Source organism: Borostomias antarcticus (genome assembly GCF_949987555.1).
Source record: "Borostomias antarcticus genome assembly, chromosome: 10".
In the NCBI taxonomy this organism is placed as follows: Eukaryota; Metazoa; Chordata; class Actinopteri; order Stomiiformes; family Stomiidae; genus Borostomias; species Borostomias antarcticus.
The window spans coordinates 6221923-6235622 of NC_140243.1; the positions used below are offsets into that span (position 1 = coordinate 6221923).

General features: G+C 45.9%; 1 protein-coding gene across 1 annotated transcript in view; it reads right to left on the reverse strand.

The window, feature by feature from the left end:
• dlg1a (discs large MAGUK scaffold protein 1a) overlaps nucleotides 1-13700 on the reverse strand; it is an 84904-nt gene that overhangs the window by 33415 nt on the left and 37789 nt on the right. The window contains exons 4-9 of the mRNA XM_084444310.1: nucleotides 9655-9705; nucleotides 8742-8866; nucleotides 5584-5753; nucleotides 4071-4207; nucleotides 2772-2910; nucleotides 1135-1258 (exon numbers count right to left, since the gene is read on the reverse strand). Coding sequence (XP_084300436.1) covers nucleotides 1135-1258; nucleotides 2772-2910; nucleotides 4071-4207; nucleotides 5584-5753; nucleotides 8742-8866; nucleotides 9655-9705 — 746 coding nt within the window. The remainder of the gene's footprint in view (nucleotides 1-1134; nucleotides 1259-2771; nucleotides 2911-4070; nucleotides 4208-5583; nucleotides 5754-8741; nucleotides 8867-9654; nucleotides 9706-13700) is intronic.

Genomic DNA, 13700 nt, shown 5'->3' on the forward strand with positions numbered 1-13700 from the left:
ATTTCACCAAGTTTTATATTGAAAACCACAAATAAAATTAGCAGCACTATACACTTTCGGTTTGCATTAACATTAAAATAATGCTGTTGCTAACCTTGGTTGATGTTGGACAGTATTTACAGTGAGTTTTTCAAAACATGGAAATCAAACGGTTTTAATGATTATTTTAGCGCAATAAATGGAAACAGATTTTATCATGGTTGATCATTATACCGGTTATTGTTACATCCCTAACTAGGGGTGCTCCAAAGAATCGATTCTTGAAAGGATCACGATTCTTAATGCCACGATTCGATTCCCAATCACCTCCCAAGAATCGAGTCTTCTTCTTTTTTTCCTCTCTCTCTCTCCTGAGCACTTTGACTTGAGAAATATTTGAATGTTTTATTTAAGTTCAGCAAACTAACTGTGAATTGAGAAATACTTGAAGTTGAAGAGAAATACTTTCCTTGTTTTATTAAAGTTCAGCATGGTCACTGACTGAATTGAGAAATACTGGAAGTTTAAAGTTCATGACTGTTATACTTGAGAGGCTGAATGTCAAGTTCAGCATGCCATTAATAAATGTGACTTTTTTTTGTCTTAGACTTGCCTTCGTGTGCTATTGCAATATAAAACGACATAATATTATACCCTTTATTCTGCTATATTCCACTTTCTTAGCACATATCGGACTGGAGTAGATCCTAAAATCCGTCTTTGTAGAAAATCCTTTGAGAATCGAGAATCGATTCTGGAATCTGATTGTGACCCCAGGACTTGGAATCGGATCGGATCGTGGCTAAGTGGAATCGGAGCACCCCTATCCCTAACACACACACACACGCACACTCACACATTGCATAAAAGCCATCACCCTCAACACTAAACAGAAAGCACAAAGAAAGAGCTCAACAGAGCGTGTGTGTGTGTATGTGAGTGTGTGTGTGTGTCTCTGTGTATCCACAGTATGTGTGTGTGTGTGTATCCACAGTATGTGTGTGTGTGTGTGTATCCACAGTATGTGTGTGGGTGTGTGTGTGTGTGTGTGTGTGTGTGTGTGTGTGTGTGTCTGAGAGGTCCATGCTCCTCTAGCTCTAGGGCAGTTGGTCTGTGGCTTCGGAACATTCCACTAACTAAACTTTCTCAGCTCACCTTGTGACCTCGTCGTCTCCCAGCATGCTTCTAGGTAGGGGCGAGTAGCGTCCGGGCGTGGGCGGGGTCAGAGGTTGGCTCCGGTAGGCAGGGCTGATGTGATTGTCCAGGTGGGGGGAATACGCTGCAAGAGACACACACACACGGTCAGATGACCAACACACACTCACAACGGCCCACCTCCCTTGTTCTCTGTAAAGCGCATTGTGTTGCCTCTGGGTATGAAATGCGCTATACAAATAAAGCTTTGATTGATTGATTGATTGATTGATTGATTGATAGATTGAACGGCAGACTAAGGCGCACAAAACACACTCATGTTTCAAAAATGCAACATCACTTGACAAGCTTGTAGAGGACTCGGGCCAGGCATCACTATAGATGTTATACCTGTTTTCCATCAAGATTAGTGCCTATAAACGGGCTTTGTACACGTGGGTACCACCAGGAAGAAACCCCCAGGGTCTAGGCGATTGAGACCCTTCCCGTCACAGTGCCTTCCCGTTGATTTTCTGGTGCGTCACGTTTGACATCACAAGTGTGTTGGTGGGGTGAGAGTTCCAGCGAGCAGTGCCATGTCCATGTTACATGGATTAGGCTAGCAAACAGCCAAAAACATTTTTTAGGCCATTTCAAGTTTTTGATTTTGGTAGGCTACTATCAGCCTCTAGTTTATCATGGTACAAAATAGATTTTTATAAAACTGAATTGGAAGTGGTTTTAAAGAGTTTATGGAGCCTACATTAGAACGCAATAGTTATGGCGCCTGGTTAATCCCAATGATCCCAATGATGATACATACTCTTCAGCGAGACATCTTTTTCTAGGATTGACTTCATTTTGCCTCCAAAAACCTCTTCTTAGAGTTAGGACTAACAGAGCTGCAAGATGGCTTTTCAATAGTACTCTATCACGCAGTTTCATCGCGTAGATTCATTTATATTACAGTTTACTCCACAACTGGAAGAATGTGTTAGTATAAATAAGGGTTGTGTTGATGACCTGAGAGTGCTTTGTGAATAAATGTGCTGCCCCGAATCAATTTAGTAAGTTCTGTGCTTCCGCTCCCACCCTCCTCCCTTTACTGGAACAAACTGCAATCTGCAGTCACTACAGTACATTTATCTAGAGACGTAAACGGCCTCACATTAGACTGAGCACACTGCAGCAGCAAAGACAGGATGGGCGTCTTTCCCTGCCTGATTTTAAACTCTACTTTTGGGCTTTTACACTGCATCCTCTGGTAATGTGCTTTAATTCCACGGCTGCGGTTTCTTGGCGTGTTCTTGAAGAGGGATAATGTTCCCCCTCACGTGTTCTTGAAGAGGGATAACATTCCCCCTCACCTGTTCTTGAAGAGGGATAACGTTCCTCCTCACGTGTTGTTGAAGAGGGATAACGTTCCCCCTCACACGAAGGAGGTACGGTCAGTCGGTCAGTCGGTCAGTCAGTCAGTCAGTTAGTCAGTCAGTCAGTCAGTCAGTCAGTCAGTCAGTCAGTCAGTCCCTGGCTAGTAATATTGTAACAGATGGGCACTTGGACAGGTTTGGGCAGTAGGCTACCACTGATGGAGGCATAGGGTGAGGTGTGTGTGTGTGTGTGTGTGTGTGTGTGTGTGTGTGTGGGTAGCGACTCACAGTTGGTGATGTCAGGAGGTGGGTAGTTGTCGAAGAGGCTGGCGGGCTTGGCCACCTTCAGGTAGACCACATCAGGTGTGTTCTTCAGGGCTGACACCGCATCCTCGTGACTCACCTCCTCAAGGCAAGAACAGTTTACCTGCCCAGGACACACACACACACACACACACACACACAGAAATACTCAACGACATACTCTAACATCAGTGCACATGAACAATTAGGGAAGAATTTTTACAGTTCCCCTATATTGACCCAAATGGGTGAATTATTATTTTTTTTGCTTCCCTCTAGAAAATTAGGGGTAGGATCTCTGTCCTTCCCCCTTTTCTTTATGTAAAGCGCATTGTGTTGCCTCTGTGTATGGAATGTGCTATATAAATAAAGTTTGATTACTTACATATTTTCTTGTGTTATGTAATTATTTTTTGTAAGTATTGGTGTTTTATTTTTAATGTAATGGTGTGAACTCATTGCACAGGTCAATTGTTTAAAATAAAATAAATAAAATAAATAAAATAAATAAAATAAATAAAATAAATAAAATAAAATAAAATAAAATAAAATAAAATAAAATAAAATAAAATAAAATAAAATAAAATAAAATAAAATAAAATAAAATAAAATAAAATAAAATAAAATAAAATAAAATAAAATAAAATAAAATAAAATAAAATAAAATAAAATAAAATAAATAAAATAAATAAAATAAATAAAATAAATAAAATAAATAACTAGCCGATCAATCAACCAATCAACTGAGCAGTTTGAGGAACAGTCCTGCCAGCCAGAGGAGTGCACAACAGGCATGTGAGAGCCAGGCTCCCTGAGAGCCAACCGGTCTATGATGTATGTCGTCTTAACTAGTATCTGGCTCAAGAGTGTCAGAGTGCATGAATGTCTGGTGCTGCATTCCTGTCACTGGACCCTTAGTTTATAAATAAACTTGCCTTGCCTTGCCTTAATGACCTCTAATATGATGGAAGTGGAGGAGAAACATACTGTATGTCCTTTTAACTCAGACATCCCTTTAACCTACAAATCCCCTTTAACATTTCACATGACAAACACGCAAGACGTGGAGAACTATGTACAGCATAATTGACTTACCTACCCTGTTTTCTACAAACAAAAAAAGTAAAATGTTGATCGACGCCTTGCTTGCAGTGATGACATACAGCTGCCTCACTGGGCCTGTGTTTCTACTGCCTACTGTACAGGTGTGTACAGGTGTAGTGTGTGTGTGTGTGTGTGTGTGTGTGTGTGTGGTGGGGGGGGGGGGGGGGGGTAGCGTCTTACAGCCAGGAGCTTGTCTCCGATCTGCAGCCTGCCGTCCTTGTGGGCGGCCCCGCCCTCGATGACCTTGGTGACGTAGATACTGTTGTCACCCGGAACGTGTTGGTTCCCGACTCCCCCCGCAATGCTGAACCCCAGCCCTGAGATGAGAGAGGAGGGGAGAGAGAGAGAGAGAGAGAGAGAGAGAGAGAGAGAGAGAGAGAGAGAGAGAGAGAGAGGGAAAGAGAGAGAAGGGCAGATGATTAAATACATGAATGAAAGGACATCAGTGAAAGGACATCAACGGTTCAAGGTCTCAGGGGCGAGGTCACCAACTTTGATTACACCCTGCGACTCTAGCTCTGTATCTTCCTAAGATACTCAGTTATCAGGGCAGGCGCGTCATTTTTTACACCGTATTTTACTTGATTTTTTATCTTTATCATTTATTGTGTTTTATCTTCCATCTTATTTTTCTGCTTTCTGATTATCTTATGTCTATTAGTATATGAAGCACTGCATGCACATTATTTTTTTTGCGTGGCTGTAAGCCAGCGCACCAAGTTTCACTCCCTCCCTCCCTTACTCCATCACTCCGGACAATGTTGGCCTGCATTTCTCTGTTGGCACCACAAGAGGCAGTAGTCCAAGCACAGCAAAATAAAGAAGGACACCAAAATCAACCCACAGTTCTTCACTGCACAAGTAGACTAGTGGTGAGAGCATTGGACTCCCACCCGGGAGACCAGGTTTCAAGACCCGGGGGGATGACTTTATGGGACTATACCCCAAACCTCCACATGTTCATCCTTTCACCCCAACCTTTATCCCTTGCCTTATAGGTCAGATCCTGTCCCAGCTCCAACCCTTATTCTAACCCCAACCCACACTAGGGACTGGAAGAAGGACACCAAAACCAACCCACCGATCTCCACTGCACAAGTAGAGTAGTGGTCAGAGCATTGGACTCCCACCCAGGAGACCGGGGTTCAAGACCCGGTGGGGAGGACTTTATGTTATCATCAGTGTAACTGCTTTAGCCACTGACCGCTACCATTAATGTTATGGAAGCTGCTGCTAGTTGTTGTGAACTCATGACCTAACTGGCTATCCCACTCTTATTGTGCTGGATTAGCATTGGAAGCATTGGAACTGATGTGTCCAGGTGACAAGACCTATCTTAATTTATCAGACATTATTTCATGTCATTTCAATTCACAGCTATTTCAGTGGCATGACTAGCTTCCGTCCTACCAGTCCTGCACAGAAACAAGCCAGCCACGCACATAAGCCAGGCTGGACCTGGTTTGTAAAGCACTTTGAACTGCATTTATTTTTATGAAAGGTGCTATACAAATAATGTTTTATTATTATTATTATTATTATTATTATTATTATTATTATTATTATTATAAAAAGAAGGTGAATTTCTTGACTTACAGTAGCAGGATCCTACTGTTAAGTGTGTGTCTCGGAGCAGAGAGGGCAGAGCACAGCAGAGGAGGTAAGGTTTGATCGGCCTCTAGTCCAGTCTTACCTTTGGGTCCTTTGATCAGCTTGAGATCCACGATCTTCTCGCTGTGGGCTTTCCTCCTGCGTACGTAGAGCCTGACGATGCAGCCGGCCTCCTTAAGGGCCTCCACAGCCTTGCTGTGGGTCACCTCACGCACGTCCACATCATTCACACGCAGGATACAGTCATTCACTCTGCACAGGAGGGTCAAACAGGAGTCCATGATTCAGGAGTGGGACAGGACACTGCTGCAGTCAGGAACTTGTGGATTGACCAAACACTGATTCCTGACTTAGTTAGATTACTACTTGGAAAGTGTGCCTGTGTGAGTGTCTGAGTGTGTGTGTGTGTGTGTGTATGTATGTGTGTGTGTGTGTGTAAATGAGTGTGTGTACGTGTGATTGAGTGTGTATGTGTGTGCATGTGCGTGTGTGTGGGGTGTGTGTGCATGCGTGTGTGTGTGTGTGAGAGAGAGAGAGAGAGAGAGAGAGAGAGAGAGAGAGTGTGTGTGTGTGTGTGAGAGAGAGAGAGAGAGAGAGAGAGAGAGAGAGAGAGAGAGAGAGTGTGTGTACAGGTATGTGTGTGTGTTGTGTGCTGTGTTGCCGCTCACTCACGTGTGCTGTGTGTCACGTGTGGCTAATAAAGACCCTCGAGGTCCAGTCATAATAATAATAATAATAATAATAAATAATAATAATAATAATAATAATAATTGACAATAATAATAATAAATATAGCTGCAAGCAGCAATGAGCGGGGCCAAGCCATTACGCAAAAGCCAATAAGCAAAACATGCCATAGCCACATTTGAGCTACCATTGAGCTACCACTAGCCATTGATGTCAATTAACATACAATGAAAGCACAAGGGGGTGTTGTTGCATAAAAACAATACACCTCCTCGCTCCTTTACACCTCCTCATCTACACCTCCTCCTACCACTACTCATCCACCCTCCTCTACACCTCCCCACTCTACACCTCCTCCTTCTTCTACACCTACCCCTCCTCTACACCTCCTCCCATCACTACATCTCCTCTACCCCTACCCCCTCCCCTACACCTCCTCCCCTACACCTCCTCCTCTACCCCTCCCCCCTCCTCTACACCTCCTCCCATCCCTACATCTCATCTACCCCTCCCCCCTGCTCTACACCTCCTCCTCTACCACTCCCCCTCCTCTACACATCCTCCTCTACACCTACGTTTTTGACTCCTCCCACCCCAACACCTCCTCCTCTACACTTCCTCTCTCTCCTACTCCTCATCCCTCCTCTACAACTCCTCCCTGAAAGAATGAAAGCGCAACCGGGGTGTTGTTGCACACAAACGCTTATATCTACATCATAATTTAATCTGACGATTTTCTGTCCAATTAGTAAATTGTAGAGCATGCCATCACCTACCCATAGAAGCAGGATGAGCCCCATCCGGCCAAAGGGGGCGCTACAGCAATCTATTGCATTTTAGCCTTTTTTAAGCACTTTGCTTGTTATAGCGCCGCCCTGTGGCCAATTTGCTTCATATTTCTAAGATTACCTAAGGATACACTCTGACACCACTCTACCAATTTTCAGAAAAATCGGCGTAGCGGTTAGGCCTTAACAGGAAATTAGCTCTCTAGCGCCCCCATTTGAGTTGATCGGGCCAATAATGCATGGATAGCCCCTGGGTATATGTGAGGACGTGCTTGCAATAATTTGTGGTGTTCTGTACAACCCTTCAGAAATTATACCACTTTATGTAAAATGCCACACCCTCTGCAAACTTCATTGGCTCATAACTTCTTCTTTTTTCAACTTTTCCAAAATGTCTCGAGATGGAAATTAAGATATTGCCCCCGACATTCTGTGTACCGAGCGTCATGTGAATCGGTCAAACTTTCTAGGAGGAGATAGATTTTAAGCATATTTCAAAATTTGCAAAATAGCGGATCATTTCCATAACCGGATGTTATAGGTTCTTGAGGCAAATTTGTTCATCGTGAGGACACACATATGTCGGCAAAGTCGCATGACATTATGTCAAACGGGGCATGAGATATGCCTGTCATATGTCTTTGAGAGAGTGATGGCTGGCTTTTCACTAAAATGCTTATATCGACATCAAATTTACATCTGGTAAATAAGAGTCCAATGAGTAAGTTGTAGAACATGAGATGATCTACCCATACAACCATTACAAAACCCATTTGACCACAGGGAGCGCCACAGCAATCAATTCCGTTTTAGCCACTTTTAAGCATTTTGGCTTGTTATAGCGCCACCCTGTGGCCAATCTGCTTCCTATTTCACATGATACCTCAACATATGCTCTGGTACGAGTTTACAAAGTTTCAGAAAAATCGACCTGGCGGTTAGGCCTAAATGGGAAATGAGCTCTCTAGCGCCCCCATTGGGTTTGATCGAGCCCATAATGCAGAACTAGCCTCGGTTTATATGTGCGGAACTTCCTTGAAAATATGTGTGGTGTTCTGTACAACCCTTCAGAAAATATACCCCTTTACGTGAAAAGCCATGCAAAGCCACGCCCTCTGCAATCTTCATTGGCTCATAGTTTCTGTTTCATTCAACTTTTCCAAAATGTGCCGAGATGGAACTTTAGATATTGCTCCCTAGATTCTGTCTACCGAGCGTGATGTGAATCGGTGAAATTTTCTAGGAGGAGATAGATTTTAAGCGTTTTCCAAAAAATGCAAAATAGCAGATAATTTACATAACCGGAAGTTATAGGTTCTTGAGGCAAATTTGTTCATCGTGAGAAGAGACATATGTGTGCAAAGTGTCATGACTCTACATCAAACGGGGCATGAGCTATGCCTGTTCAAAGTTTGCAGTTCCAGTCGGCTGCTATAGCGCCCCCTATTGGCTAATCGATCTGGGTCGTGCTCCATGGACTCAGCACATCATCCTCTACCATCATGCAAATTTTGGTAAAAAGTTACCACTCCGTTCTATAGGCTGCCATTGACTCCCATGGCGGAAGAATAATAATAATACCATCAATTACAATAGGGGCTTCGCACCTTGTGCTTGGCCCCTAATAATTGTTTACGTTTGTGTCATGCTTTTTCATATTAATTGTGTCTGTTTCCTGCTGTGTCTGTTTCCTGTGTGTGTGTGTGTGTGTGTGTGTGTGTGTGTGTGTGTGTGTGTGTGTGTGTGTGTGTGTGTGTGTGTGAACCTCAGTCTGCTGTCCTGAGCTGCTGCTCCTCCAGGAATGATCTTGGTGATGAAGATGCTGGGGTCCTCTCCGATGTGGGGGTTATCTGTTCCCCCAGCTATACTGAAGCCTAGACCAGAGTTACCCTGCACACACACACACACACACACACACACACACACACACACACACACACACACACACACACACACACACACACAGGAGATAAACAATTAATATGAAAAAGCTAACTTAGACAATCAGCATTTCTGACCAAGAAATACACATTAGTACACACACTGTGTAGTGGGAGAAGGACTACTGTATAGTCAAGCCAGCACCCATTTCTGTGTGTGAGTGTGTGTGTGCATGTGTGTGAGTGTGTGCATGTGTGTAAGTGTATGCGCATGTGTGCATGCATGTGTGTGAGTGCGCATGTGTGTCAGCGTATGCGCGTGTGTGCATGCATGTGTGTGTGTGTGTGTCTAGGGTGCAGCATGTACTGTGTAATGGGCAGTATGGATGGTTGCAGGGTGGTGTACTGTGTGTGTATTGCGGAGCGGCAGCAGTATAGGGTCCTGGCTGATGTGGAGGGGTGGTTGGGGGCGGTGTACAGTACGTCTCTGCCTCTGTCTCTCTGTGTCTTTAATACAGAGTTAGTGATGCAAACAGAGCTGCTCGCTGAACCAGGTCACTGCAGAGAGGAGAGGAGAGCAGCCCTAAGGCAGCCAGCCGGGCAGGCAGGGAGGCAGGGAGGGAAGGAGGGAGGGAAGGAGGGAGGTAGGGAGGGAAGGAAGGAGGGAGGGAAGGAGGGAGGTAGGGAGGGAGGGAGGGATGGATGGACGGTGACCTGCTCTATGCCATCGCACATACCCCATCATGTCATGTATTTTTCACAAACTGAGGTCTGTGGCTGTAGAAATGTTGTTCTCACCCGTTCCAACGTAATTTCCTCATATTCATAATCTGCTTCGGTTCCGTTCACCTTAAAGATGAGAGAGAGAGAGAGAGAGAAGCCAGAGGAGAGAATCAGTCATATACTGTAGCAACAATAAACACTGCTGTAAGTCAATCTGGATCTTCTGCTCAAAGAGCAGGCTATGACAGGGAACCGTTTCCCTCTAAGGAACGGTACATGTAGACGGACAATTCCCACTCCACTCATGTGTTTCTAACATTCCATTACACTTTCACCCTGAGAGATATGAGTTGAAGGGGTTTACCAGGGGCCCCACAGCATCACAAGATGATGATATAGAGAAGGGCTGAGATCCCCTGGGGCCCAGGGCCAGGGCTAGAGCACTAGGACTGGAGTTGGAGCCCTAGGACTGGGGCTGGACACTAGGACTGGGGATGGACACTAGGACTGGGGCTGGACACTAGGACTGGGGCTAGAGCACTAGGACTGGGGCTGGACACTAGGACTGGGGCTGGACACTAGGACTGGGGCTGGACACTAGGACTGGGGCTAGAGCACTAGGACTGGGGCTAGAGCACTAGGACTGGGGCTGGACACTAGGACTGGGGCTGAACACTAGGACTGGGGCTGGAGATAGAGGACTAGGACTGGGTCTGGGGCTGAGGGATGCGGTGCTGGAGGACTGGGACTAGAACTGGGACTGGAGGACTAGGTCTGAGACTGGTGCTGGAGGACTGGGACTAGGACTGGGACTGGAGGACTAGGTCTGAGACTGGTGCTGGAGGACTGGGACTAGGTCTGGGACTGGAGGACTAGGTCTGAGACTGGTGCTGGAGGACTGGGACTAGGACTGGGACTGGAGGACTAGGTCTGAGACTGGTGCTGGAGGACTGGGACTAGGTCTGGGACTGGAGGACAAGGTCTGGGACTGGTGCTGGAGGACTGGGACTAGAACTGGGACTGCATGGAGGACTAGGTCTGGGACTGGTGCTGGAGGACTGGGACTAGAACTGGGACTGCATGGAGGACTAGGTCTGGTGCTGGAGGACTGGGACTAGAACTGGGACTGGAGGACTAGGTCTGGGACTGGTGCTGGAGGACTAGGTCTGGGACTGGTGCTGGAGGACTGGGACTAGGTCTGGGACTGGAGGACTAGGTCTGGGACTGGAGGACTAGGTCTGAGACTGGTGCTGGAGGACTGGGACTAGGTCTGGGACTGGAGGACTAGGTCTGGGACTGGTACTGGAGGACTGGGACTAGAACTGGGACTGGAGGACTAGGTCTGGGACTGGTGCTGGAGGACTAGGACTGGGACTGGTGCTGGAGGACTGGGACTGGGGTATAAAGCTGGGATGTGGGCTGAGGACAAAGCTGCAGCTTTGGGGTGGAGGACTGTGACTGTGTCATGGATCTCTAGCTCAGTTAAGGACTGAGGGATTGGGAGGGGGGAGGGGGCGTAGAGCTGGGGGGATGGAGAGATCATGGTAGCGGGTCGTTCGGGGGGTCTGGGGGATGGGTTAGCGGGGCAGAGCAGGGAGCTTTCTGAGCCTAAAACGCTGTGCTCCTGTGGCGCATGGAGGGATCATCTCTGTGGGATTACAGCTGCTGATGGCCCCATGTTTGGACCGAGAGGATGACAGCAGGCCTGCTCAGCTGACTGCCCCAGCACACACACACACACAAACACACACTCTCGCTGCTCACTACCCGCTCCATTCACAACAACAGTGACACTGCCAAACGCAATTATAGAACAGCTCTGTTTCCCATTCACAGCCCCCTCGGCCTACCTCATCACCAGTCAGCTACAGGCCCCTCACCTCCCCAGCCGACCGGCGGACAAGTCCCTGTAATTCAGCTTGGTCCGAGATTTACATTTATATTCATACTGTAGTCATTTAGCTTTCATCCAAAGTGGTTTACGATAAGTACATTTGTCTAGAAAATCCGAGACTGTCATGAAGGTCATGCTCATCACGACAGCGACAGCCCAAGCCACCTCCTCCCCTGCTTCACAGCTGTTACGCGTCACTGAGTCCATCCACAGTTAGACGCAGATAAAACCACAGAATCACACATCAGTAATGCCGCCATAATCCTATCACATCTTAATTAATTACATCATGCGTGGAGTCTGAGCACGTAAATGTGCTGTACAAATAAACTTGCCATGCCTTGTAAGATGACTGGACAGTCTGGTAGCGGTGGTGTGTGTGTGTGTGTGTGTGTGTGTGTGTGTGTGTGCGTGTGTGTGTATGTGTGCGTGTGTGTGTGTGTGTGTGTGTACAGTATGTATGTATGTATGTATGTAAGTATGTATGTATGTATGTATGTATGCATGTACACCTCAGTAATGTCAGTAATATGTATGTATGCATGTATACATGCATCCATCCATCCATCTATCTATCTATCTATCTATCTATCTATCTATCTATCTATCTATCTATCTATCTATCTATCTATCTATCTATCTATCTATCTATCTATCTATCTATCTATCTATCTATCTATCTATCTATCTATCTATCTATCTATCTATCTATCTATCTATCTTTCTATCTCTCTCTCTATATATATATATATATAGCACCAACCCTTCAGGTGAAATCCCTTAGATGAAAACCTTGGTGCAATGCTGAGATTCTGACAGCTTTTCTATATCAATACCTTGTTATTGTCAAGCTGTCTCCTCCAGCCTTCAGTTGAGGTCTGAGGACACATAAACACCGGGTATCGAACCCTAGTCTTTCCCTGCCAAAAACCCACGCGTCCGTCATAGAGGACATCTTCATGGTCCGACGAGCAGCAGTCAGCTTACAAGTCTCCCACAGAGGCGGACGCAAGAGCATACTATGAACACATGCACCTGCATACGAGGGGGAAAATGTCTGTATACTGGCCTGCATAGCATACTGTAGGTCTGGGTTGGGGGAGAGAGGCAGAGAGAGACAGAGAGAGAGACAGAGAGAGAGAGAGAGAGAGAGAGAGAGAGATAGAGAGAGGGAGAGAGAGAGAGGGAGAGAGAGAGAGAGAGAGAGAGAGAGAGAGAGAGATTTGTATATACTGTATGAAGATACTGGGATGGCATTCAAAAAATGTTTGGACAGGGTCACTCCTCAACAACACACACACACAAACACACACACATACATACACACACCACTGACACTGACAGTAGATAATGAGTGTGTGCCTCGGACCCAGCCCCGCCAAGCAGCTCTCACATCTCATCAGATTCTGCTGTTCAGACACACTTCCCCATGCATGACCAATTACACCAATTACACATGAGGAAAGCACACATACAGTAGCACTGAAACATGAAGCCCACACCACGTATGTGCGGCAAAATCGAGTCATATTATATATATATTTTATATTTAGAATCCTCTCAAGACACTTGAGTGCTTGATTGAGCATGCCTGGAGCAACAGGACCAATGGAAACGCAGGCAACGAAACCTCACCCATATGGCACTCCAGGCAAACTCAAGCAGAGAGGATTTGTAATGCCGGGCATGGTGGAGGAGGAAGAGAAGGGGTGTGAGCAGAGACCTGCTGGGGACTGAGGGAGAATGGAGAGAACATGGGGCTGCAGCCATGACAGGCAGAGGCCAGGTGCTCAGACAATACTGGAGAACAGCCTTCATCATGGCAAACCACTCTCTGTTCACTACACCAGTCCTAGCATGTGTACAAGTTCGACATTCCCTGACCTCAGGACATACAAATCAGATATTCATTGGGCAGTGTTGTGTTGCCCAGTGGAGCTTACCAGGGCTGAGTGAACTCCCGATCCATATCAGACACCAGCCAACCACGTACTGTACCACCTGCCATATAATCTCAGAGACTGTAATCTCAAACTCAAACTCCCAGCGCAGATTAGATTATGTATTATTAGATTATGTATTATACACATGAACATTCTGGCTACTGAAATCAATGACAACTGTAATACAACGTACTGAAGCGTGATGTTGTTCAATCATAAACAGCACTAAAGCAGATGTTCATCGACATTGACCACTGAGGTGTCACTATCTCTATTTTCTATAT